Source organism: Impatiens glandulifera, chromosome 8 (genome assembly GCF_907164915.1).
Source record: "Impatiens glandulifera chromosome 8, dImpGla2.1, whole genome shotgun sequence".
NCBI classification, from domain to species: domain Eukaryota; kingdom Viridiplantae; phylum Streptophyta; class Magnoliopsida; order Ericales; family Balsaminaceae; genus Impatiens; species Impatiens glandulifera.
The window spans coordinates 45,312,529-45,339,012 of NC_061869.1; the positions used below are offsets into that span (position 1 = coordinate 45,312,529).

The 26,484-nt window shown below is 34.2% G+C and overlaps 3 protein-coding genes across 3 annotated transcripts; 2 read left to right on the top strand and 1 right to left on the bottom strand.

Annotated features, from left to right (window-relative positions):
* The first annotated feature begins 2,918 nt into the window (after positions 1 to 2,918).
* Positions 2,919 to 6,879, top strand: LOC124911397 (probable leucine-rich repeat receptor-like protein kinase At1g35710). The gene is made up of 11 exons (XM_047451874.1): positions 2,919 to 3,168; positions 3,569 to 3,716; positions 4,004 to 4,075; positions 4,973 to 5,044; positions 5,303 to 5,374; positions 5,476 to 5,619; positions 5,708 to 5,788; positions 5,860 to 5,931; positions 6,056 to 6,127; positions 6,325 to 6,396; positions 6,484 to 6,879. The coding sequence occupies exons 1-11, from the start codon at positions 3,072 to 3,074 to the stop codon at positions 6,572 to 6,574; spliced, it is 993 nt and encodes a 330-aa protein (XP_047307830.1). The 5' UTR covers positions 2,919 to 3,071; the 3' UTR covers positions 6,575 to 6,879.
* Positions 6,780 to 9,330, bottom strand: LOC124911396 (pentatricopeptide repeat-containing protein At2g03380, mitochondrial). The gene has a single exon (XM_047451873.1). The coding sequence runs from the start codon at positions 9,174 to 9,176 to the stop codon at positions 7,056 to 7,058; it is 2,121 nt and encodes a 706-aa protein (XP_047307829.1). The 5' UTR covers positions 9,177 to 9,330; the 3' UTR covers positions 6,780 to 7,055.
* A 1,971-nt stretch (positions 9,331 to 11,301) lies between these two features.
* Positions 11,302 to 12,565, top strand: LOC124913383. Its single transcript, XM_047453966.1, has 3 exons — positions 11,302 to 11,407; positions 11,455 to 11,825; positions 11,927 to 12,565. The coding sequence occupies exons 1-3, from the start codon at positions 11,302 to 11,304 to the stop codon at positions 12,563 to 12,565; spliced, it is 1,116 nt and encodes a 371-aa protein (XP_047309922.1).
* The last annotated feature ends 13,919 nt before the right edge of the window (positions 12,566 to 26,484 follow it).

Consider the following 26,484-nt stretch of genomic DNA (forward strand, 5'->3'; position numbering starts at 1 on the left):
GTGAAGGGTGACAAGTTAAATTTAAACCAATGTCCGAAAAATGATCTTGAATGGGAACAAATGAAAACCATTCCATATGCTTCAGTTGTTGGAAACCTTGTGTATGCTCAGGTCTGCACTAGACTAGACATTGCATTTGCTGTTGGAATGTTATGAAGATATCAGAGTAATCCAGGTCTTGACCACTAGAGAGTTGCAAAGAAGGTATTGAGATACCTTCAAGGGACAAAAGACTACATGCTCATATATAGACAAACTGATAATTTAGAGGTGATTGGCTACTCCAATTCAGACTTTGCTGGTTGTGTTGATTCTAGAAAATCAACATCTGGTTATGTTTTCATGCTTACTAGTGGAGCTATATCTTGGAGAAGTGCAAAGCAGACTTTGATTACCACTTCTACTATGGAAGCAGAATTAGTATCATGTTTTGAAGCTACTAATCATGGTATATGGTTGAAGAATTTCATATCAAGGCTTAGAGTTGTGGATTCAATATCTAGGCCATTGAGATTGTACTGTGATAATTCAGCTGTTGTATTTATGGTTAAGAACAATAACAGTGGTAGCCGAAATAAACACATCGACATTAAGTACTTAGACATAAGAGAACATGTTAAAAAAAAGAAAGTGGTCATTGAGCACGTTAACACTGAATTAATGATTGTTGATCCTTTGACTAAAGGCATGCCATCAAAAAATTTTAAGGATCATGTAGTACGAATGAGACTTGGTCCTGTATTATAATTTTCAATTGTACGTACGTTTATTGTTTTTTGTAAAACTCTTATCTAGTTGATATTTTCTCATTTGGTTTTGTATACAAATTTTTGTCTTGAGAAATGTCATTAAAGCTTGGACCTATAATAAACATGGGGTTTATTCATTAAGTAAAAGAGTGGTAATTAAGAATTAAATTATAATGTAATACATGGAAGATAATACTCATTTCCAGAGGACATATCGCCATGATTCATTTACTTTGCTTTGTATGGTAATTATTATGATGACATATGGACCAAGTGAAAGAATGTTAGTTTTATCTTCTAAATTAATTAATAAAGTGGTCCACATGTCATATTTGAGTAGTAGTCAAATGTCATATTTGAGTAATAGCCAAATGTGTCATATTTGATTAAGCTACTTAGCCAAATGTTCACTTGGCTAAATGTCCACTTGTTCACTTGGCTAAATGTCCACTTGTACAAACATAGAAATAACACATAGTAGGATCAAGTATATCCCTACTTAACCAAATGTTCACAAGGCTAAATATCCACTTGTCCAAACATGGAAGCAACACATATCTATAACTTTATTGATGGAAAGAAGTTTCTAGGTTGCTTCTATGGTTTGTATATAAAAGGTTATAGGATCATTTTTCATCAAGTCTCATACATCATCTAAGAGAGAAAAATAAGAGTCTAGAAATACCAAACAAAATCATAGAAGAAGGTATTAAGGGATTAAACAATAACTTAATCTGTTTTTCGCTTCCGCACATATTAATTGCATGATTTGACCAAATTGAAACTTACATATATTTCCTGTTCTCTATCCTTCCCCTAAATTAAATAGGTTCTCTAAATTAAATATGAGTAATGATAGGGGGAGCGAAAGATTTGCAGCGAATCTACGTGGAAGGCTGACTAGGCATTATTGACTCAACATTTCAAATTTTATTTAAATCTCTCCTGGTCATTAATAATTTCTCTCTCTTCTCTTTATTAATAATTTATTTTTTTATCCTCTTCTTCAATCTTTATTAATAATTTATTCTTATTCTTCAATCTTTATTAATAATTTATTCTTATAGTTAATTTGTAAATATATATTTATATATTTTATTATTTAACTTATTTATTTATAAGAAATTTAGAATAATAATAATAGAGACAATAACAAATTAAATAAAAAAATATATATTATATTTGATAAATTAAGATAATAAAAAATTAAATATAAAAATTCTTAATTTTTTAAAATTAATTATTTCTCTTACGTATATATAATTTATATATTTATTTATTTTTAAAACTAGTTATAATATGGAAAATAAATAAATGAAATATATAAATATATAATTTTTAAAATTATATATATATATTTTACTTAAATTCTTTAGTAGTTATTTTTCCTTTTTTCTCTCTTTAATTTATTTTATTTTATTTTATTTTCTTGTAAATTATATTATAAACTTAATTAATTAACTCAAAATGTTATATATTCTCTATTCTTATAGTATGGGTTAACTCTTATTAAAAAAAATTATTTCATATTAATATATCATAGTTTGAGTTATATTTATTTTGAATATTAGTATATTTGATTTGAATTAGTTCATCCTGATAAATTTTTTATTTTTCATTATAACTCATTTTAAAAACTAATAATAAATTATTAACACATATATGTATATATATTAATAGAGGAGAGAAATAATTAATTAAAAATTAAGAATATTTATATTTATTTTTTTAATCTTTTAAATATATATTTATCAAATATAATATATATTTGAAAATATATATTTTGTTATTTTTTATTTAATTTATTATTGTCTCTATTATTATTTTAAAATTTATAAATAAGTTAAATAATAAAATATATATTTATAAATTAACTATAAAAATAAATTATTAATAAAGATTGAAGAAAAGATAAAAGAATAAATAATTAATAAAGAGAAGAGAGAAATTATTAATGATCATGTCTAGTCAGGCTTCCACATATATTCGCTATACATCCGCTGTAAATGTTTTTCTCGCCCTATCATTACTCATTAAATATATTGGAAAAATCAAGTTAAATTAAATTAAATGAATTAATTATTAATTCCACCGACTAGTAGGCCCATCATCCGGGAACGCATAGGCCAGTCTTCTTCGCAGTATGAACCATGGCCTTGAAAATCTCTCTCTCTTACACACAAAGATCGAAGAAGGGATCTTTACTTTGCTAAACGCATACTATGTTTTCAGATCTGTAGGCGTAAAGAAATTTTGAGGTACTGAACTCGTCGTGTATTGACGACATCTTAGTAATCCAAATAAAGTTGCCGGCGTTCATTAATGGCGTCTCATCGTCCGGTTACTGCATTCTCAGTGATCTGCTTACTGCCTCTGCTTTTCAGCGTCCTTGTCCATTGCAAAACTCTCAAGAGAGACGGTAACATTATTTTTCATTTTCAGTTCCAGTTTCCAGTTTCCGGATCTCTGAAAATCTCAATTGCTCTCCCTCTCTCTCCAATTGTACTTATTTGTATCAGATGCTTTTCTTTTTCAACTTATATCTGAACCCGAATCAACTAGTTCTTTGGTTTCTAGTTCTATAATCTTCAAATTGCTCATGGTTAGAAGCATAGTGTTTATATTCGATTCCATTGAATTTGTACAAAATGTTTTCCATGTTCATATTTCGGTATTAATTTCACGATCTATCTTACACTTGAGATCTTTGTTCCTTTTACCCTTTCCTTCCTCGGATTGTTCTGTTACTAGTTACTAGTTTATGCAAAATCAGTTTCAGGTAATAAATGTATATTGATTGTTCTGTTCCTTGTGTACAGTGAAATCGTTGAACGAAATTAAAGCTTCTTTGGGGTGGAGGGTGGTATATTCATGGGTAGGTGATGACCCATGTGGAGACGGTGATTTTCCACCATGGTCTGGAGTTAAATGTTCTACTCAGGGAGATTATAGAGTTGTCACAGAATTGTAAGTATCCACTTTTATTGGATTGGATATGATTAATAAGTTTCTTCAATACCCATGTAGGTGTGCAACTAATTTTTCCTTGCTATCCTAAGTGCATTCCTACCCCCATGATAGTGAATATCATACATGAGACGGCATCCAAATGGTGGATTATTATCATATTTAATCAAAATGCAAAAGTTCTTATATGATAGAAGAACTTGGCAAAATCTCAATGCATTAGTTCTTGTATACATAAATTGTCTAAAGCTTTTTCCTCTTCACTGATGTTGTGAATTCCTTTTCAGAGAAGTTTATGCTGTATCTATTGTGGGTCCTTTCCCAGTTGCTGTGACAAATCTATTGGACCTTACTAGACTGTAAGATTTCTTATTCTCTGTTTTTTTCCTGTTGCCTGCTATTTATTTATTTATTATTTGTTGTGGACCATCTTATATCTTTGTTATTTGTCGCGCACAATCTTCTATCTTCTGCTATTTGTCCTCTATACTTATTTATATGGACTTAAGCTATGTTTATTAACAACGTCATGCTATGTGAATAGATTCTTCTCTTTCGAACAGAGTTCAATTTCATAAAATAAATGGTGCCTAGAAGGCGGCAAAACAGATTTGAATAGAATTTGTGTTCACTTTGTTAAACAGGTTTATAATAAAATTGAATTTATCCACTAATTCATTATGCTTGATCTGAAAGAAATTTTTGAACATTAAGGATGCTGAACCATTCCTAAAATGACAGTATTGTAAATTTAGGTTTCATATTCATCCCCTTAACATATGATCTTCATTTTGTAAACACCATTTATACCTGATTTCTTGATCATGTGTTAGGTGAGATCACATTTGGAAAGTTGATGTATATAAACCAAGTCTTTCACAAATTCATTGGAATTTTCTCTACAAGATTCAGATCAAGATTTAGAAAATAGTGTTTTTCTAAATAGGGTCAATAATACATAATATTGAGTCTGCCAGCAGTTCAATGCCTAATTCTTTAGTTCCATTAAACAAGACCTTCGTTAGTCTTTGTGGTGACTATATTGAAAGCTCTCCAACTTACATGAATATGTACACAGACAAACATTGAGGCTGAAGAATACACATAAAATGTTACAGCTGCAGTCTAATCACTGCACTAATGTTGTGGAAACCTAATCAGCGTGATGCACATATTTTTCTCATCAGTATTTACCTATTGATTGCCTAAATATGCCTAATATCTCTGTTACTTATGATTTCATCCTCTTTGGACAGGGATCTTCATAACAACAAATTAACTGGACCAATTCCTCCACAAATTGGGCGTTTGAAGCGTCTTAAGATACTGTATGGTTTTTCTACTTAGAGTGTAATCTTGTGAAACCTGCAATAGTTGTAAAGTGTTTTGACTTCTCAAGATGAACATGTATGATAAACAAACAAAGATGGGAAACAACTTACTTAGTTATCATTATTCAGTCTTAACTAATAGAAAAATGGGAATTCTATTTTGTCTTTCAAGAAGGCTTGTTTTTTACAGTTTTTTCTTTTTATCTTTCAATTTTGAGGTAGTTAACTGGGTTTTACATTCAATTTCTTATACAGCAATTTGAGGTGGAATAAACTGCAAGATGTTATTCCTGCCGAAATAGGTGAACTGAAGAGCCTAACTCATCTGTGAGTGATCATTTCTTGCTTGTTATAGATGATGGGATTCCTGGGTGACTTTTTATTATACTTGTGCATGGATGAGGATTATTATGTAGCTAATTATGCAGATATTTGAGCTTCAATAACTTTAAAGGAGAAATACCTAAAGAGCTAGCAAACCTTCCTGAGCTACGTTATCTCTATCTTCATGAAAATCGCTTCACTGGACGAGTTCCACCAGATTTGGGGACTTTGCAACATCTCAGGCACTTGTAAGGAGGCCCCCCGTGGTCTATATATTTGATCACCCCAAATTCTGCAAAATTTTGATAAACCCAGTATTAACATCTTTCAATACAGGGATGTCGGAAACAACCATTTGGTAGGAACCATAAGGGAACTCATACGCATTGATGGATGCTTTCCTGTGCTGCGTAACCTGTGAGTCAGTGAGCTGATTTTGAAATATGTTGTAAAATCTTATTTATTTTATTTTCATGTTTTAATTGCAGTTATCTGAATAATAATTATCTTACTGGTGGAATCCCAACCCAGATAGCAAATTTAACAAATTTAGAGATCTTGTAAGCTCTCCCAATCCTTGATGTCTGTCTATGGATGTTCTCTTCTTCTGGCATTGTTAATAAATATTAATATTAGTAAAAGCTTAAATGTGTGTGGAACTGATTGTTGTGTTGGCTAATACAGGCATTTATCCTACAATAAGATGTCTGGTGTAATACCATCTGGACTTGCTCATATCCCCAGATTGACATATCTGTAAGTCTTCTGAATCCATTAGTAGTGTCAAATTTTATTATTTTCATGAAAAAGATGTGATATTCCAAGTAGTGCAACCTTGTGGAGAGATCAGATTATTGATCATTTTTTAATGTCAGCATGTAAAATTTGAATTGTTTTGTGTACATACTAGACACTTATATTGGGAATTTAGAAGCTTGTTTATTTGAGTGCAGGTATCTTGATCACAACCAGTTCAGTGGGAGAATTCCTGATGCGTTTTACAAGCATCCGCTCTTGAAGGAAATGTGTGTTTACTTAAAAAGAAAATTAGTTAGTGGTTAGATGCCCAACCAGATTTTCAATAGCTGCTGATAACTGAATTTGTGGTGCAGGTATATTGAAGGAAATGCTTTCCGGCCTGGTGTAAACCCAATTGGTGTACACAAGGTTCTTGATGTTTCTGACATGGATTTCCTGTTCTAGTTGACTTGGTGAAATTAACCAGGTTGCCCTGTCCTGAGTAAAATGCATCAAGTTTTGTCATCCAAGGGGAGAGGAGCAGTTCATTAATGTCCTACTGCCTTTATTTGTAGCTGTTGGAACTTTCTGATGGAGTTGCTTCAGCTGTATATGATTTTACTAGTATATCAATGCCACAAAATGAAAAACATTCATTACTGTTTCCCCCTCCAACTAAAATGTTAATTTCCAGTAATGTAAGTCATAATTAATACGGGTAGACAGACAAACTCTCTGAAAATTATAAGACTAAAGAGATTTGTTTGATGCATGCATGGTCTTTATTCATTATTTCCATAGACTCTCTGAAAACAACCAACCAGGCTGCGGCTGCTGCTGCTGCTGGTACTGGTCTTTGATGAGTAGAAGGCGTCCATCTCGACTTGGCTGCAACCAGAAGACTGGCTTCTGATACTGGTCTTTGGTGGGTAGAAAGCGTCCATATCTACTTGGCTGCAACCTGAAGACGACTGCTGCTGCTCTTTGGTGGGTAAAAAGCGTCCATCTCTACTTGGCTGCAACCAGGAGATTTACTAAATCTGTGTTTCTTCATAAGGTCTCTCACCTCATTAGCCTTGTTCAAATCCCCACACCGTGTATAAAAGTTTGACAACAACACATAATAAGAAGCTTCTTCTGGCCGCAACTCCACCATTCTCGTGGCCGCTTCTTTCCCAAGGTCAAACCGTGAATATAAACAACATCCGTGAAGAAACGCCGCAAGCACACTAATCCCGCCCCATCCACTCCTTTCCATAAAATCCCAAGCTTCTTCAAGCCTCCCCGTCCGAGCCAACCCATCCACGACGCAAACGAAATGCTTTTCAGAAGGAACGATTATCGAATCGAAATATTCCAACCCTTGTCCTACTCTTCCTGTATGACTACAAGCAGACAAAACTGTCGTCAAAATAGCGTCGTTAGCCTCCAAATTATCTTCCAACGACAAATAATCACTATAAAGTGACAACGACCCAACCGCGTCTCCTTGCATTCCACACCCTCCGATCATCGAGCTCCACGTGATGGCGTTTTTCTCTTCCATGCCCTCGAACACCACGCGAGCAGACCCCGCATCACCGCATTTCGCGTATAGGTTTACCAGCGCGGTCCCTATATAAACATTTGACCAAGACAAGCCTTCTTTTATCGAATAGCCATGGACTGAAGAGCCCAGCTCTAGTGCTCCGATCGAAGCGAAACACGACATGAGCGTCACGAGGCTTACAGCATCCGGCGACAGCTTTTCCGACCGTCTCATTTCATTGAATAATCTCACCGCCTCGTAGTGATAACCGTTTAGGTAATACCCAGAAATCATTGTGTTCCATGTAATCAGATTCTTCTTGTTATTACAAGTAACCGTATCGAATACGAGACGGGCGTCTCCAATCATGTGACATTTTGCGTACATGTCGACAAGAGCGTTAACCACCATTTGATCGTCGTCAAAGGCAAGTTTAATTTCGACGGAGTGGATCGATCTGCCTAGCGACAGATTAACGCATTGACCACAGGCCGATAAAATGGTTGAAACTGTAAAGGAATTGGGTAGAATCCCCTTATGATACGTAAATAACTTCAATGCATCGTAGGGATGACCATTCTGTGTGTATCCAGCAATCATAGCCGTCCAAGAGACAAGGTCGACTGTAGGAAGCTCATCGAATACCTGTCGGGCGTCCTCAAGTTTTCGACACTTGACGTACATGTCAACAAGGGTTGTAAGAAGGAAAGAATTCAGAGCCATTCCTTTCTTAATGAGGAAGCCATGAATCCATTTCCCTTGATGTAAAGAAGTCAACTTTGTGCATGCCGTAGCTAGACTCCCTAATGTAAAATCATTGATTTCAATCGCCTCATCTCTCATCCGATTGAACAACATCAGACCTTCTTCTGCTAAATCGTTTTGGACGTAACCAGAAATCAATGATGTCCATGAAACTACATTTTTATCCACTGTTTCATCAAATACCCGACGAGCAAGCTCTAGCAATCCGCATTTTGAATACATATCAACGAGACCTGTCAACACGAAGCTATCAGGATTCCCGGCTTTCACTATTTCTCCGTGCGTCTTCCTCCCCATATCGACATCACACAGTTCGCTGCAGGCTTTCAACAACACGGAGAAGAGGACGTTATCAAATTCTGTGTGGCGTTCCCTCAAACACCCGTAGAGTTCAATAAGCTGCGAGTGCATCTCATGCAAGAAATACCATCTCATCATTACCTTGTACGAGTAAAAATCCGGTTCAGGCAAACTGTCGAACACCACTCGTGCATCTTTGATGTGGCCGAAAGAACCATATAGGCTAAGCAGCTTGGTCTGAAAGAGAATGTTGCTGGAAAACCCATGTATTATAAGAGCGGAATGGATTTTCTTGAGAGAGGAGGCGTTTGGGCAGATGCCGAGAAGGGAGAAGAACGGATTGGAAGATATGGAATAGAATGAAGCCATGTTCTGATCAACTTCAGCATGTTGAGGCAACCGTGTAACAGAAGACAGGGTTCTACTTGTATCGAATTGGAGGCGACACCTTGGAAGGAGCCGAATCATTTTCATCGTGTCTTATGCTTCTTCTCTCATTTCTCAAACAGAGCACAGCAACTGCACAAGAAGAAGAGCTTTTTCTTCACTCAACATGGCTTCGAGAGGCAGAGGATATAGACTCAAAGAGAGGACTCGGAGGAGGAGGAGGAGAATAAGAGCGGGAGGATTCCTATCATTTATTCAGCTTATTGAAAACAAATGTATTCTCTATTAGGTTGTGATTGTCTTTATTTTATTCTATTAATTAAGAATTAATAAAATGCATTATAATAAAATAAAATAAAATAAAATAAAATAAAAAATAGATTGTTATTGGTTGAAATGGGTAAGCATTCGATTTTTATTTTTATTTTTTTTTTAGAATTAAAGAAGAACTAGCATGGCACTCCACAACCATGGTCTCCCGCTTAAATTTAAAATGTTTTCGGATGAAATTGAACCCGTGACTTTTTGGTCTTTTAAGTCGACTCTTAATACTGAGCCACTTTGGTGAGGTAATTATGGCCACAAATGGGTTAAGTATATATAGCCCGCAAACACATTTAAACATTTAACTAGACATAAAACTTGTCGCCTGACGGGTTCGAACCCAGGACCTCTCAAGGAGGTTGAGGGTAAAATCTCCATCCGTCGGTTCGCGGTTAAATGTCGGTTCGGTTTGGTCGGATATAAAATCAATTTAAGAAAATAAAAAATAAAAAAATAATAAATATGTGTGTGTCAATATTCGAATCCTGAAAAAAAAGGCATTATATTCATCATTTACCACTATAAGGTAGAATGATATATATTTATAAATATATCAAAACATGTATATATATGGTTGGTCAGTTAAATCGTTGGTTTTTTATGATACCAACCGTCTATGGTTGGTACAGGAAATTATGAACCGGTTAGAACTCGTTTCGGTCGATTTATAATTATTTCGGTCAATTTTTTATTTGCTCGGTTCAGTTTTGCTTCCACTCTTAGTTGCAACTAAGAGTCGGGATCTTTCTACTTAAATGGAATCCTCTTAAATATTTCACTTGTTCCCTTCATATAAAGAGGGTTTTGCCCCTCCATATGAGCGGGACTGGTGAAATCCGTATTAGAAAATTACATTTGCTTTTTCCCATTAAACGTCCTTCACTCACCCCCACACACAACCTTTCAACTATAGATTGTCCTTCCCCCACCCCACACACACAACCTTTCAACTATAGATTGTGATTGGTTGCAATGTTTCCACCAAGTCAGCTGTTCAATGACTCTGGTCTCTAAATTGTGACCCATTCTTATTTCTCTTCAATAGAACTTATGTAGAAGAATATATAATTTGATATTATTTATTAATATATCTTAATGTTATTAACTATTATGTTTTAGGTCATATTTGTACCCAATTATTTTTAAGATTCGAAATTTGTTATATTTATAATAGGCTTGTGGCATAGTATAAATACTAATTACAAAGGCCCATATGGTTTTTTTCTCTCAGATTCATTTTTGCCTCATTTGCTCTAGTTGTTCACCTCTTTATGCATACTAACTCTTCACATTTCCTTCTTGCCAAAGCTCGGATCTTGAGATTCAACAAATCTGTTGGATCTCACATGCTATTAGAGCTTAATTAATCTTCAATTACAGATTTACCCTAACTTTTATGTTCCTTCATATCCAATCGTCAACAATCTTGACCAGCATAAGTATGAGAAGGGTTATTTTAAAGGTGAAAACGGAGTGAGACAGGGGTCCTCTCTCTTCTTTTATCTTCGTATTGGTCATGGATGTCTTTGAGAGTGTCTTAACGACATTTCAAAAAAACCGTCATTGCAGATTTCACCCTTTCTGTGAGGAGGAGAGGATTACACATCTATTTTTCCCGGATGACCTGTTTTTACTTGCACACGCTGATGTTGATACCATTAGCACTATTAAAGATTTACTTAATTTCTTTTCTGATATTACAGGATTAATGATTAACGAGGATAAGAGTTCGACATTTTACAGTGATGTTGATGATGACACAAAAGCGCAAATTCAAAGCATTATGGGCATTAGAGAGGGTTCATTTCCGGTTCGGTATTTGGGGATTCCAATCACGGCTAGACAAATTTAGACTGCTCATTAAGAAAGTCAAGAACGTTATCATGAGATGGACGGTGAAGAAGCTTTCTTATGCGGGCAGAATCGAATTGGTGGGGAGCATTGTTGTGGGATTGATTGGCTATTGGTCTCAATAGATTGTCCTCCCAAAGAAGGTTATGAAAGATCTTGACACTTTGATACGTAATTTTATTTAGGGCAGTCAAGGCCGCGGGAGTAAGAAGGTTAAGTGGAATTAGTTTGAGGAATTGCGTGGAGTGGAACAAAGTTGTCACATATAAGCACTTATTGGCGATCCAAGGAAAGCAAGAGTCGTTGTGGGTTAAGTGGGTTCACTCTAGGTTCATGAAAAACGAACCTAGTATATGGACAAGCAAAGTGAAGGATGGCATGGCATGGTCTGTAAAGAAGATTATAAAATTGAAAAATAGCGTTGCTTCAATCTTTGACATTCGACTTGGGGATGGACGGGGTACTCTCTTTTGGCATGATCTGTGGTTTGAGAGCCGACCACTTATTGATAGAGAAGAGTTCCGAGGGAGGAGAATTAGGAGAGACTGTGCGACTGCCACGGTTAAAGATATACACGGTAGGCTTTGGAATTCTATTATTAGGCGGGCTTCGGAGAGAAGAAGAGTACTTGATCATTTGAGTGGTATTCAATTGAACGATAGGCTGATGTTCATTTGTGGAATGCCGAAGAGTATGGAAAGTTAAAGTCTAACAAGATTTGGAATGTTATAAGGGAAAGAGGTCAAGTTGTTAATTGGGCAGATCTTGTTTGGTCTTCTAAAGTCATCCCAAGGTATCGTTTCATTCTTTGGTTGACTTTTCGTAGAAGACTTAACACTCGGGATCGAATTCAAGCTTACATTGACATTCCGGATGTTAGTTGCTTACATTGTGATGGAAATGTAGAGATGATTGATCACTTACTCGGGGGCTGTCCGTTTACAAGGCATGTGTGGAATAAGTTCACTTCGGCGATGTCTATTTTGAGCTTTCCGGAGTCGTGGGAGGAGATTATAGCTACTGCCCAAGATAGAACTAAGGCAAACAAATTTCCAGCAAACGCTTTTAAGTGCAGTTTTGCCTCTATCGTGTATCATGTTTGGGCCGAAAGAAACGCACGAGTGTTTGGAAGAGTGCGACGAAGTGTTGACCAAGTTTGGAGTGATATTGTCTTTCATTGCGGGGCACTTATGAGGACATGGAGGAGGATCCCTAAAGGCGAACACGAATGGAATTTTTGTCGGGATTGTAAGATATCATACGAGGAAGTCACTTCTTTTAAAAAATTTAAAGTGAGATAAGAGTTTAATGTGTTTGTTTTTGTAATTCACTTATAAAAGTCATGGATTTGTTATTTGGATGGTTTTTTTTTCTTTTGAACTTTGGTTCTATCTTTCTAGGTTCTTAGAAAGATTGACGAAACTATGTGCGTTTTTTTCCTTTTTTGGGATTTTTTAATAAAATTACGATAAATCGTTTTTCCAAAAAAATAAAATAAAATAAAAATATGAGGAGGGCTATGGAGGCTTAAGCCCATCCTTTACTGCCCATTTTTTATTTTTTATATATAGTGATTGATTCAGCCCACCCCCACTATATAGGGCCCAACTATTTGTATTATATATATATATATATATATATATATATATAACCTTGATGTCCATTCAAAATTCTAAGATAAGCTATAATTATTTTTTAATTACTTTTTTGTTTATTTAGGTAGGGTAGTTAGCCGACATGATCAACACATAATGAGATTAGCCTATTAGGCTAAACATGAAAGCATAAAATAAATACGTAGATTAAATAGAAACGTACCCGGAACCGAAGACTGAACACAACGAAGTTCACACTTTTATTGATCAAACTTGAATTATATTACAAGAGAATGAGAGTGATAGTGATAGTGATAGTGATAGAGAGAGATTACAATAGAGACTAGAGAGGTCCTTTTTGCCTCCCTACCTAACGAAAATGAACCGCTATTTAAAGGAAAATATTTTACAAAAGTTAAAAAATGAACAGTGTCTCCCGGGATTCCCGAGAAAAGTTTTTCCGCACATTGCGGATCTTATCCTTGTCTTTCGCATATTACAGATCTTGTTTCCCATTTAAATTTTAATTTGGCCGGATGATGATGATCCAACTTCTTTCCTCAATATTTTTCAACCAAAGTATCTTTGATTGCTTCAAAACTGTCTTCAATTCCGACATCACTCTGAGCATCTTGTAGATAATCAGATGCCGTGGTTGAATTTGATTTGTTTGATTTATTATCATCTTCTAATTTAGACATAAAGTTTTTTTTTTCATTTCTTCAATGTATGCAAATATCATCTGCTCTCTTGATAAGTTCTCTAACCTCATTCTGAACTTTTTTTAGATATAATCAAAAGGGGACGGAGCTTCAGCTACTTGTCGTTTTTCTTCATAAAGACTTATTTGTTGGTGTAGGAGATCCATTGTCTCCTTCCTGAATCGCTCATTTGTCTCCTGATCTATTCTCATCATCTTATCCCAAAATTTATAATGGGATGATCTAAACAGAAAGGGAATTCCTATTTTGGTATAACCAAACTCGGGCATCCATTTCCAAATCCAGGGAATAGAAAATTCTGTAAAAAAGAAACATGAAGTTATTCCTTCAATATATAAATTTGTTTCTTGTTTCTTCAGAAGTTGGGGGAGATATCGCTCCATTTATAAAAGAGGACCTTGATTTCTTCTGGTAAAACCTTTGGGCTAGGATCAAAATAGTAAAATCAGTTTATGAACTAGTGGGGAATATCTCCTCTATAAGTATTCGCGCAAACATTGATGAACCAGGAATGTTTATATTTATTATTCTGGTAATTTAGTGCCTTAGTGAAGGCATCACAGTAATCCCAATAATTGAATTTAATTGTCGATATTTTATTAAACGATAATTCTCTTTCTTTCATTGGGGATATTCCCCAGTCTTCTAAGGACATTGTCTTTTTTATTTTCATCTTACTGAATTATAAATTTCTTTATTTGCGCCGGTGAAGTGACATATTTCACACGATCCGCTTTGAATAAGAATTTGTTCGTAAAACATCCGGGACTTATAAGTCCTTGATGGTGTGAATGTATTATCCAAATACATTTGCATTATTGTCCATGGCTCATTTTTTCATCTAAGGTTTTTTTCTTCTAGGAGAAATATAATTTCTTTATATTCATTTCTCATAAATCTAATATTACTGGATCATGTTTCATCATCTCCCAGTATTTTGGCGTATGTGAGATTGTCTTTTTTGGCTCTCATAATTTTGAGAAAGATCCATTGCTATAAGATTTTGTTTTTCATATTGAGATATAATCTATGGTGCTCTGTCTCGGCCTCTACCACTAAGAGAGGCGGGTCCCCTTCTTCTATTAGAGAAAGGTTCAAAACCCCTGGCGCTCATCCCTCCCTATAAATTTAAAAATTCACGGGTTAAGAAATCAGGAAGATTATTATCTATCCCTTTTTTAATGCTATTTAAAAATCAAATGGGGCTAAATGAGCTTGCCATCTAGCGAACATATATTTTAATACATCATGTTTAGAGTCTTTTTGGAACATAAATTTAGTTGCATTGCAGTCTGTTAGTATAATAAATTTTTGATTATATAGATCGTATTGAAATTTTAAAACACATTTTACTATGGCGAGTATTTCTTTGGCGGCTGTGGTTGTCGCATAATTTTTTTGGGATTCGTTCCATTTTTCTGAATGAAATCTGACAAGATAGACTTGTTTTGTTTCTAAATCTATTTTAGTCAATATTCTTCCAAATCCTATATTAGAAGCGTTAGTCTCAATTACCTTTTCCCAATTTGGATTACTTATCATTAAACAATGAAGTACTTTTACCTTGTTTTTAATTCTTTTAATTGCATCTGTATGGTGACTTGACAATGGTTTTGGGTTTTTTTTTAGCCTATCATATAAGATTGATATATATTCGGTTAGATTTTTATAGTATGGAGACACATAATAGAGGTTGCCTAAGAATCTATGTAACTGTGTTTAATCAGTAATTATATTTGAGAATTTTTCTACCAATTCTATGTTCCTATTAATGGGAATAATGTTTCCCTTTTCAATGATATGACCTAAAAATCTTATTCTTATTTTGAAAAGATCAATTTTTGGCTTAGAAATTACTAATCCATTCTGAGTTATTATTGTTTTAAACATATTTAAATGTTTAAAGTGAGTTTCAATTATTTTTAAATAAACTAGTATATCATTAATAAAAACAATTATAACTGTACTATAAGGATTGAAAATATTATTTATAATTTTTGGAATTCGGATGGAGCATTTTTTAATCTGAATGGTATCACATTCCATTCGTAATGTCCTATAGGGACATTGAATGGTACCTTATATCTATCAGATTTTTCAATCTGAATTTGCTAATATCTCGATTTTAAATCGAATTTTGAAAATACTAAACTATCATATAGTCTATCTAGTATATCTTTTTTATTATAAATTGGATGTCTAATCCATTTTAATACCTTGTTGAGGGTTTATAGTTGATTACTAACTTTGGTACGCCTCTTTCAATTTATAAATATTTATTCACATAAAAAGTTGTACATGACCAAGGGGATTGTGATGAACTTATCAATCCTTTTTGTAATAAAGTATCTATCTCCTTTTTTACATAATTCTAGATATTCTGAATTCATTTGGCAAAATCTTGCCTTTGTAGATCATTAAAAGATTTCTCATAGGGTAGTGAAACTATATGTTCATTACACTAGTAGAAAAAAGGGTATTAGTAAGGGTTAAAGTCATTACAGAATACCCTAAAAGCCGTTACTGATAACTTTCAGTAACGACATATAATGTCATTACCAATCGTTACAAAAACGAACGTTACTATACATATTTAGTATTAGTAACTGCTCTATAAAGTCGTTACTGATACTAGTATCAGTAACAGTTGTAATACCGTTACTGATATTATCAGTAACGGTTGTAATATCGTTACTGATATTAGTATAAGTAAGGACACTGTCACTGGGATAACCGTTATTAATATGAGTATCAATAACTACGTTGGCAAAGGAAAAACCGTTATAGATACTTATATCAGTAACGATTCTACCAATAGCATTGTCGTTACTGAAAGTAATATTTTTTGCTTTTTTGTTTTGTATTATTAATATTTATCCCTGTAAATAATATAAAAAGTTGTTTTTACCAAAAAATAAATAAATACCCTAATTCAAACAATATTCATAAATAATATATAAAATACATTAATAAGTCGGAGGGGGAAGGGGTGGGGTAACATGGATAATATCATGGTTCTTCCCGTGAGTGTTTTCTTTCCGCTTCATGCTCCTTCCGCATCCTCTACATCTCTTTTTGTAGAGAATTGTTCTCATTGTGTAACTGATACGTGTAGTGCGTGAAACCCTTCAAAAGTCAATCAACCTTCAAAAGTTTAATATACTAGTTAGCTGTTAACTACAGTTTCAACTAAATGAAAACCAAAGCATAACTAGTAGGCTATCAATATATGAACATATCTGCCTTCTCCAATGTTTTTTTTGTTCCTAAATTATTTCTTATATAACATGGATATAACAAGATTTCATTGAACAAATAACTACGCAATAAAAGAAACAAGATTCTCAAACCTCATAGTATGAAATATCATACCCAAGTAATAACAATTAATCGAGTAAATTCGTCTCTATAGGCAGCCCTTTGGATAAGTATTTCTGTCATTCGACCATAATCTATCGGCTTTAATGGAAGCACTACTCGAGTCAAAATGTCAAGAATGCATAAATTTTTTTGTTACTAACTAATCATAAATATTTAGTAATAAGGGTGGCTTTGTCATGATGCCATAATGGAAAAAACAAGTCAAATTTTGTATATATATGTAAATCGTAGTTCTAGAGAATCAAACCTATGCCCGGAAATTCTCAATCCTACGCATTGCATTCAACACTTGTCGAATCTGCAAACAAAGTAAGAGGTATTAATCAATAGTATGGAATCTACAAAGTAATGTAATTCATACACAAGTATGCCACATATAACAAGTAATTCATGGGGAACGATACTTCTGCAAGGCTCACAATTTGGAACGTTCAAATAATATTAATTTAGCATGTTTTATCATGAAATATGGAAACTACGCAGGAAATTGAAATTGAAGTGAAATTGAAATGATAGCAGAGTTAATTCACATAATATTTCAAACCATTGGCCAAGCGTTCGTACTTCCTACATTCTATAGAAGATTTATTAACTAAAACTATAAACCCATGAGATTTCAAGCTAATTGACAACTGATATCATGCAAGGCCAAACCTAATTAAACCAAATGAAGCCACTAATCTGTCAAGTTAAAAATATAAAATTTGATGCAAAGAAAATGCTTCCTTCTGAAACATTATAAATGTGAGTTATAACTAGTAACTAAAATAGTAAAAATCATGAAATACTAGTAACCAGATCATTACAGAATTATAAACGAACACTGACATACCTAAGCATTGAAAATAACTAAGTAATACTAGCTTGAAAATCTTTTTGGCGTGCAATGCATCCTTAAATAGAATTTGAAAAACCGCATGTCCTATAAAGTCATCATTAAGAATAAGTCGTCACTTAATTTAAAACGTTTCCCTAAAAGTCATCATTAAACGGTGTTATTTAAGAGAGAAAATAATTTTCAAGAGTCATCATTAAATAACGTCATTTAAATTTATATAAAAGCTATCATTAATTTAAGAGGCGTGTAGTAATTAACCGTCTGATATATTAGTCATATTTTTAACAGTGATAGACATGTGTCTTCATGTTATTCGATATTAAAAAAATATGACTGTTCAATTTTTGGGCGGGAAAAATACATAGATAGCTCATGAGGCTTTAGATAGTTGTCCCACTTGTCCGAAGATGAGGCGACTAAAGGCGCACGTAGATAGACGTCATCTATACTATCTGCATGTCTTGCGTCTAAGCTGGGTAGACGTTTGTTCAGACAATGTCTGATCACGCACGTCTATAGACGCTTTAGTATGCGTCTGTTCGGACAACATCTAATCACGCACGTATACAGACACTTCAGCATGAGTCTGTTCAGACGGCGTCTGATCACGCACGTCTACAAATGATTCAGCATACGTTTGCCTCACAATTAGACATGTAACCACGCTTAAATTACAAGTTGCTTAAGATGTCTTTGTTGGCTTTCAATAACTCAACTAATTCTAGACGTTCTTCCAGGTTTAAACTTTGGTTGATCAGTACGATCAAAGGATCGTCGGCCATGTTTAGATTATTTCGATTGTCTTTTCTACTAAGGATACAATCTCATCCTCAGTTTCTAAGAATTATTTATTTTGAAGTTTAGATTAGAGTAAAAAGAAATATCATTTCTACTCATGTTTTCGAAATCAACTTTTCATGATATATTGAGGGGTTTATTACATGTAAGAAAAGATGATCTGACAAGATCATTGTTCTCTAATTTCTTAAAATGTACACTATTTGATATCTCTCTACACACAAGAGGAGAAAGAATTATATCTTCATCGATCAAAATATCAACGGATGATGGGGCATGGGTTACATTAGAAGAGCTAACTTCTTGATCGGGATTAGTTGTCATAGGATTCCGAGCAAAGTTTTCCAGGGTGTCGCGCCAATAGTCCGTTGTTTTCCTAATCACACAAATAGAAGGGTTAGGATTATGAGGACAATCTAAAAAAATTAAGACCTGGAAAATGTCTCTATAAATCTGGATTGTTAAAGGGTTTAGGGAAGTCAAAGCATGAAGTTCTTTGTCCCTTATAAATGAACTGTCCATTCAAGGTTGGCGGGACAACTATGTGTCGTTTGGATATCCTTTTCTTGTGGATTTCTTCGAATCTTGTGGGGACATATCCTAAATTGTGGTGATCCATGTTGTAATATGGTTGATGAAATGATGGCATCTATTAGCGTTTAGGACTAAGCCCATGCTAGAGAAATATCTCATTCTGCGCATCATTTAATAGAGGGGAGGCTAAACGTACTAAAGTAAGGTTCATTGGAATAGTCCTTACCTTATTGGAAGATAATAAATATCTCGAACCCGCTCAGTTCAATCACAAGAGTGTCAATATGGGCAGACCCAATGATTTATGCGGTGTCAGTCTCACCATTGACCGTGATAACCTGGTTATTGGCCATGAACCTATGTTTTTAATGCAATGTGGATTATCTTGGTGCATCCATAGTATTCCTAAGATCAAGGTATATGAAGGTTGCATGTTAATGACCCAAAGTTCAACCTGAAAAGGGATATCGTCCACTCAGATGGTGCACTTAAGGCAACTCATTATCGCACGGTGAGAGCTATCGCAACCTCTAACACATAAGTTAGATAGTAGGATTTTGTTTCTGGATATACCTATTTTCTCAAGAGTCCTCTAAGGACATATGTTGAGAGTGAATCCATTGTCTATCAAGACCTTCAGATTTTTCTTCTATTTGTACAAAACTGTAGAGGGATTTAGCGTGGTCTGATTCGGCTAATGGAAATCCTTGTCTTCAAAGCCAATCATGTTATGCTGGGAATTGGCGGAAATAATTCATACTAATTCCTCTAGGGTAGTGTTGGTAGAGATATTATCTTTGCTTAACTCATTAAGGACAACTTTCCTATGCTCGATAAAGTAGATTAGGATTTCCTAAATGGAAGTATTAGCATTTGTCCTTCTAAGTTGACTTAGGAGGTTGTCTCTTGGGTTAAGAGTTCTGGGATCATCTTCCTTTCTTTTCTATATTTGTGGTTGGAAAGTGGATGGAACATTGGTCGTTGTAGTTTTCATGAAATGGGTTGAAAATTCGTTCCACCACGTGTTGTCGTGATAACTATCGAGGCGTGGGTGTGGGTAGTCATTTTTGACTTGCACGTTTTGAGGTTTTACCATACTAGGTTTTACACTTCTTTTTAGGACAGGGATCAATCATGTTCATTTATGTTTTTCGTCGTGAATTAAATCTAGCAGTGTGTCAACGTCCAACGTTACTTCATCAAATGTGATCATGTTGACTTAATGATCTGGTATTGGATTCTTGGATATCTCAGGCTTGACAATCACATTTTGGTCAATCAAGTTCTGGAATAAATGTTTAAGGGCGCTACAATTATCATTAGCATGTCCCTTTGCTTAATGATAGTCGCACCAAGCGTTCTCATATTCCTCAAGAGTGGTCTATTTATTCTTAGGACGAGGGGTTTGATAAGATTCTTCTCCTAGGGAATCTTCATCATCTGACTCAAAGACATTCCTAGCTCGTCAAAAACTCTAACAGGTCTGGGTACCTTTGGAGGTGTGGGTTTAACATGGGTTAATGTGCCCGTCTTAGTCAATGGAAGCTTGTTTGGGATCACCATCTGAGGAGGACGTTTATGTCAGGCGTTATTACCTGGTGTACTTATGTCTTTTCCATTCTAGAGAAACAACTTGGGAGTGGAGAAGGTTTGATTGTTTTTCCCTCTCTCCTTTCTTTCTCGATAGCGTCATCGAGAATATTGTTGGTTTTCAGCAACTTCTTCAGATCTTGGAATGTTTTGATGGCGAATCAACATAATATCGTCCGTTAATAATTTCCAAGATCATGTTGATCTGTCGCTATTAGCTCGGGAGGAAATCAATTTCCTTGGTGACATCTATCCATCTTTCGATGAACACGCATAATTTCTCATTTTCTCCTTGTTTGATATTCTTCAACCTCTTCTCTAGTCGTTCCAGTTTGAGGTGCAAAGAGAAGCATTCTATAAATGATACGGCCAGTTCCTCAATGGTTTATAAATACAGTATCTTCTGCTGGTGATACCAGTATAGAGCATCATCATCAGGGTACTAGTGGAATAAATGGCGAACTGTCGGTTCTTCAAATCGCAATGGGGTCATTGCATAGGTGTACATTTTGAAAAAGACTAACGGGTTACTTTTTCCAATATACTTAGATATTGTTAGAAGTTTAACGCTTAATGGTATGACTGCCGTTCGGCAACTTTCATAGCATATTTCTAGTTAAAGTGTTCTTAAATGCTTTTGCCATTAGCCATCTTGTTTAGCTCGCCTTGCATCTCTTCCTGCATGGCTTGAACTTGAGCCATTTGGCGTTCATATTCTGTTAGACTATCAATGCATACACATAATACATATATAGTAGTCACATAAGGGTTGTAGTGACGAGGTTTAATTGTTTGGGAACGATAAACAACAAGTTTTGAGAGAGTATCCAAGTATTTTGTGCTAAGGGGAATCATAAGAGAGTATCATTCACCGATAGTGGAGGGGGTAAAACCACCGCCATAAGCTAGGGAATATCAACTCAATTCGGAATTTCCCCCCACTTTCATAATGTTGACATCCTATTTGACAACTCATTACTAAAGGGTGGTGACGATCCCTTGCATTCTAGTTTTTTCTCTCGCAATATCACTCATTAGTAATAAGTTGTCGTTCCACATCGACAATTTTTGCACATTTGTGTAGAAGTATTGACTTCAATCAAGTACATTTTGGAAGTAATGTTTGGGTGATGTACCCTTTGCAAGTATATGTATTTAGTAGGATAAAATATATGCATCCCTTAGGTGTTTTACATTTTATGATATTCCTATTAAATTGAAAACGTGATACAAATATTTTTCAAAACCTAAATTTATGTTTTCGAGTTAAAAATTTTAATCCCCGGCAAAGTCGTTAGAAACTTGTATCCCTCGGAAAATCCTTATTAGGATCGGGTACAACAATAGTAGGGGGATATTGTTGAACTCAATAAGACACTTTCAATTCGATTTTAATCCTTTTAGGGATGAAAATCTGTTTTTATTCTTCAAAAATCGTCGCAAGCTCTTGAATGGATTCAATTGCGGAAGTGTTTACTAGATTTGAAGCGGAAGATGCAAAACTGTTAGATGTAGAAATAAAATATCATAAGGAGTTTTATGGATGTTCAGATATAAAACTCTTACGTCATCCCTTCTTCTGTTTCCAGAAGGATTATCACTAGAAGGTTTTGATTTGTATAGCGCCTACACAAACCTAGTCAGAACTCAGGACTTAACAACTGTCTGTTCTAAACTCCTAGCTATCACACTATGTTGAACAGACCACCGTTTATTCAACTTACAACACATTGTTAATGACTATCATGTAGTCTAGTAAATTATCTCTCAGCTTAACGTATTGAATTAAAGAATACATTTGAGAATAAAATAACTAGAGAGAGTAAGTTGATTCAAGAAATCAAGAGTCTAAAAATCTGGTGATCAAGTGATTCGCAGTTGTGCTTTGCTACCTTTATATATTTGATTTATGGCAACGGTCAAATCTATTTTGTTTATATGTGGCACCTCGTACGTTTGTCGTATGTCAGGCGTTCGATATTTTAGTGCGCATGAGTTCATGGTAGAGCAAAGAGCTGGATGAATATTTTGTTGTATTTAGCTGATGTGGCACTTAACTAATAACGTACTCAACTGTTGGATCATTCTATTGATGAAACTACTCATCTGATTAGCTATAATGAGACGTCTGCTTAGACGTTTGTCCGTGCTTCTTCATAGCTTAGTTGTTGAGACATCTTCCCAGAAATCTGCCCGCACTTTCTTTACAGCTCAACTGTTGAGACGTCTGCTCACTCTTCTTCACAGCTCAGCTGTTGAGACGTCTTGTTGGGATCGGGATCGCCGAAGGAGACCGGGGTTTCAAAAAAGTGAACGCTTACACAAACATCGATTGATAATAACCCTGTTAGAGGTTAGTATCGGTCTATATTCTTCGCAAATTGTCACAAACTCTTGAACCAATTTTCTCAAAAAAACTTTTGAACCAAGTTCAAGTGTGGAAGTGTTTGTTTCAACTTGAAGCAATGAATGCACGGTTTAGAAAGTAGTAAGAGGACACAAAGTAGTAAAGGAACACAACACAGGATTAATGGATGTTCGGAGATAAAACTCCTACGTCACCCCTTCTTCTCAAACCTTTGAAAGGGATATTCATTATATTCAATCGGTTTACAATTCACACAGGTTTAGTCGAACAATCGAGGCTTAATGACTGTTCGTTTTCTACCCTTTAATAAGCTCACTCTATTGAACAGAAATAGATTATATCAACTTACAATACTCACCACTCACACAGAATAGATGATATTGTAATACACTTGAGTTTCTAAAACACACGTTTTTGAAAGCTTGAATGATTTGATAGCAAAAGATGAAAGATGTATATCAATTGATGAACGTGAGCAAGGTTGTCAAGTTGTCAAAAGGTATCTTTAATCCGGTTGAGCTTTGTTGTCTTAAATAGAAATATGACAATGGTCATATTCTTCTTCTTTAACGGATATATTTACTTGATAGTACATCGTTTCTTGAATTTGATTGGTTGAAGATCAGTGTAGTACAACTTTGAGATATCCTTTGATTTTGTTTGTACTCTGATACTAGGTCAACATAGCATTAATTGAATTAATGATTTTCAAGGAGCAATCATCATACAATTTTTTCTTCTAATGATTTGGATGTCTGGAATAGTGTGACAGACAACTGCTCCAAATAGACTATATCGAACTTATACCGAAATGGTAGTCTAAGTTGATTTGGCAGACTTCTGCTCCCAATATATATTTCACCGAAATGGAATAGAACAGTCTAAATGCTTGAAGACTGCTCTCTGCAATTACGATATATTTTGCATAGCATCGATATGGGAACTGTCGGCTGTGCCTTGGATAAAATTGTTTTAGCATATAACCGACTCCGCTTCTTGTAACTAACCGGGCAAACTACCGATTAATCTACCGGTTGCAACTCTTATAAATAACCGGGCAAACTACCGGTTGCATTTCATATGGATAGCCGAACAGTCAACCGGTCATACTACCGGTTGTGCCGTCTTTAATAAAGATGAAGAGATAAAGTCGCTGACTTGAGATATAACCGATCAGCTGCTTCCTTCCGGTTTTCTTTTATCTGCACAAAATTAACTTTGATTAGGTTCTTTATTTAAATAGTTAAGTAATACTAATAATTAATTAGCTATTTTTATCTTGTAATTTTGTATAGACTGCTATCCCTTTTTGATTATTTAATCTAAATATTCAAAACCTTGTAATTTTGTAATCATTGGCTAATTCTCCTAAGTTAATTAGTTAATTTACTTTAACAATTTCTCCTTTTTTGATTATTTAAACTAAATATTCAAAACCTAGTAATTTTACAATTGTTGGCTAGTTTCTTAAGTTGATTAGAATATTTAAATAGTTAATTAATACTACTACTTAATTAACTAATTTTTTTACTTATCCATAATCTTGTCTGGTTTTGATAGTTTTAGGATAAAACAATCAAAAAGAGAGAAATTGCTAAGAAATAGATAGCAGACTTTGATAATTTATTTTAAATTTTTAAAGAGGGAGATATTGATACATTAAATTTGTTAATCAACTTAAAATAATTAGCCAAGCTAATCAACTTAAAATAATTAGCCAACAATTATAAAAGTATCATGTTTTGAATATTTATTTTAAATAATCAAAAAGGGAGAAATTGTAAGATTAAATTTGCTAATTAATTTAGGAGAATTAGCCAATAATTATAAAATTATCAAGTTTTGAATATTTATTTTAAATAATCAAAAATGGAGAAATTGTTAGAATATATAATTTATAACAATGTTTTAATAATGAATGAATAAAACTAATTTTAATTAAATATATAAGTTAAATTATATATATATAACTGCTAAGTCATATCAAGTATATTAATTATTTTTAAAGATAATTACAAGGTGTTGTAGTATAGTGGTAAGTACTCTTGTCTGTCATACAAGTGACCAGGGTTTGAATCTTACCAGTTGCAAATAATAATTGGTGTTTTGTTATTTTAGGGAAGCTAAGAAAATACCGAAATTGCTACGTAGGCAAGTGACCTCAGAAATCATTAAACCAATTAATGATTTCCTGGTTTATTATTATCCAAGTACAGACAAGATCTAAGAAGCTTCTCCATTTTACATTCTGAAGCCAAGCAAATTAAAATGGACCGGTGTCCGTTGGAGCAAATATTACTGTTGTTGTGTACTTTGGATATATATATAAGAAAATTAAAGGAAGAATAACAGACTTGAAGATCTGGGTTTTCTTGGTAATCAAATACTCTCACTTTATAAATATATTCAAGCTTTTGTTTTAGTATATCTTTGTGTGTGAGAGTGTCTTCATACCGAAAATCATTGTATCAAGTTATTTGTAAGTTGATAAAGTGTCTATCAACAAGTGTTGTGTGTTCTAGGAGTTGGAAAGCAGACAACAACTAAGTCTTGGTTGTTCGACTGGGTTGTGTACAAGTGGGTTGTATTTAACCAAATCTTCTAATGAATATTCTTCTCAATGTTGACGTAGGAGAGTTTACTCCGAACATCCATAAACATCTCTTGTGTCTTGTGTTCTTTTCGCATTATCTTAATCCCTCTTACTACTTTATAAATTTTGTTTTTGTTGCTTCAAGTTGAAACAAACACTCCCGCGCTTGAACTCGGCTCAAGAGTTTGTAACAACTTGCTAAGAATAGAAACTGATACTAACCTCTAACAGGGTTATTATCAACTGGTGTGTGTGTAAGCGTCCACCTTTGTGTGACCCCAGTCTCTTTCGGCGATCCCGATCCTAACATGTTTGTTCGCACTTTTCTTACAGCTCAGTTGTTAAGACGTCTGCCCGCGCTTGCTTCAGACCACGTCTGAAGACATACATCTTTTGAGTTGTACCTGAAATATTAAAGCTCCAATTATTATAAATTTGCACCAGGTGAGATTCGAACGTACGATCTTTATTATATAGAATTAACACTTAACAACTATACCACTTAAGATGCTGATTTCTTTTTATATATTTATATAATTGATATGACTAACAATTATATATATATATATAAACTTAGTTGTATCCATTCATTATCAGAATCATTTCATCAATCATCAAAATCAAGTATATTAATTGTCCTAAATCAATTAAGACCTTAATCTAACAATTTCTCTCTTTTTAATTATTTAAGCTAATTTATCAAAACTAAGTGGGTTCATGATTTAAACACAATTCAACAACCCTTATCCCAAAAAAGCTCGAGGTTCGAGAAATTTTAACTTTGATTTGCATGTCAAGAAT

What these genes read in the sequence shown, in the direction of transcription:
- LOC124911396 (XM_047451873.1), bottom strand. Translation starts at nt 9,176, where the DNA reads ATGAAAATGATTCGGCTCCTTCCAAGGTGTCGCCTCCAATTCGATACA.
- LOC124913383 (XM_047453966.1), top strand. Translation starts at nt 11,302, where the DNA reads ATGGACGGTGAAGAAGCTTTCTTATGCGGGCAGAATCGAATTGGTGGG. An exon ending in AGATTGTCCTCCCAAAGAAG is followed by an intron (nt 11,408 to 11,454) that starts GTTATGAAAGAT and finishes TATTTAGGGCAG; the next exon opens with TCAAGGCCGCGGGAGTAAGA. An exon ending in GAGACTGTGCGACTGCCACG is followed by an intron (nt 11,826 to 11,926) that starts GTTAAAGATATA and finishes ATTGAACGATAG; the next exon opens with GCTGATGTTCATTTGTGGAA.
- LOC124911397 (XM_047451874.1), top strand. Translation starts at nt 3,072, where the DNA reads ATGGCGTCTCATCGTCCGGTTACTGCATTCTCAGTGATCTGCTTACTG. An exon ending in ATCCCCAGATTGACATATCT is followed by an intron (nt 6,128 to 6,324) that starts GTAAGTCTTCTG and finishes ATTTGAGTGCAG; the next exon opens with GTATCTTGATCACAACCAGT. An exon ending in CATCCGCTCTTGAAGGAAAT is followed by an intron (nt 6,397 to 6,483) that starts GTGTGTTTACTT and finishes TTTGTGGTGCAG; the next exon opens with GTATATTGAAGGAAATGCTT.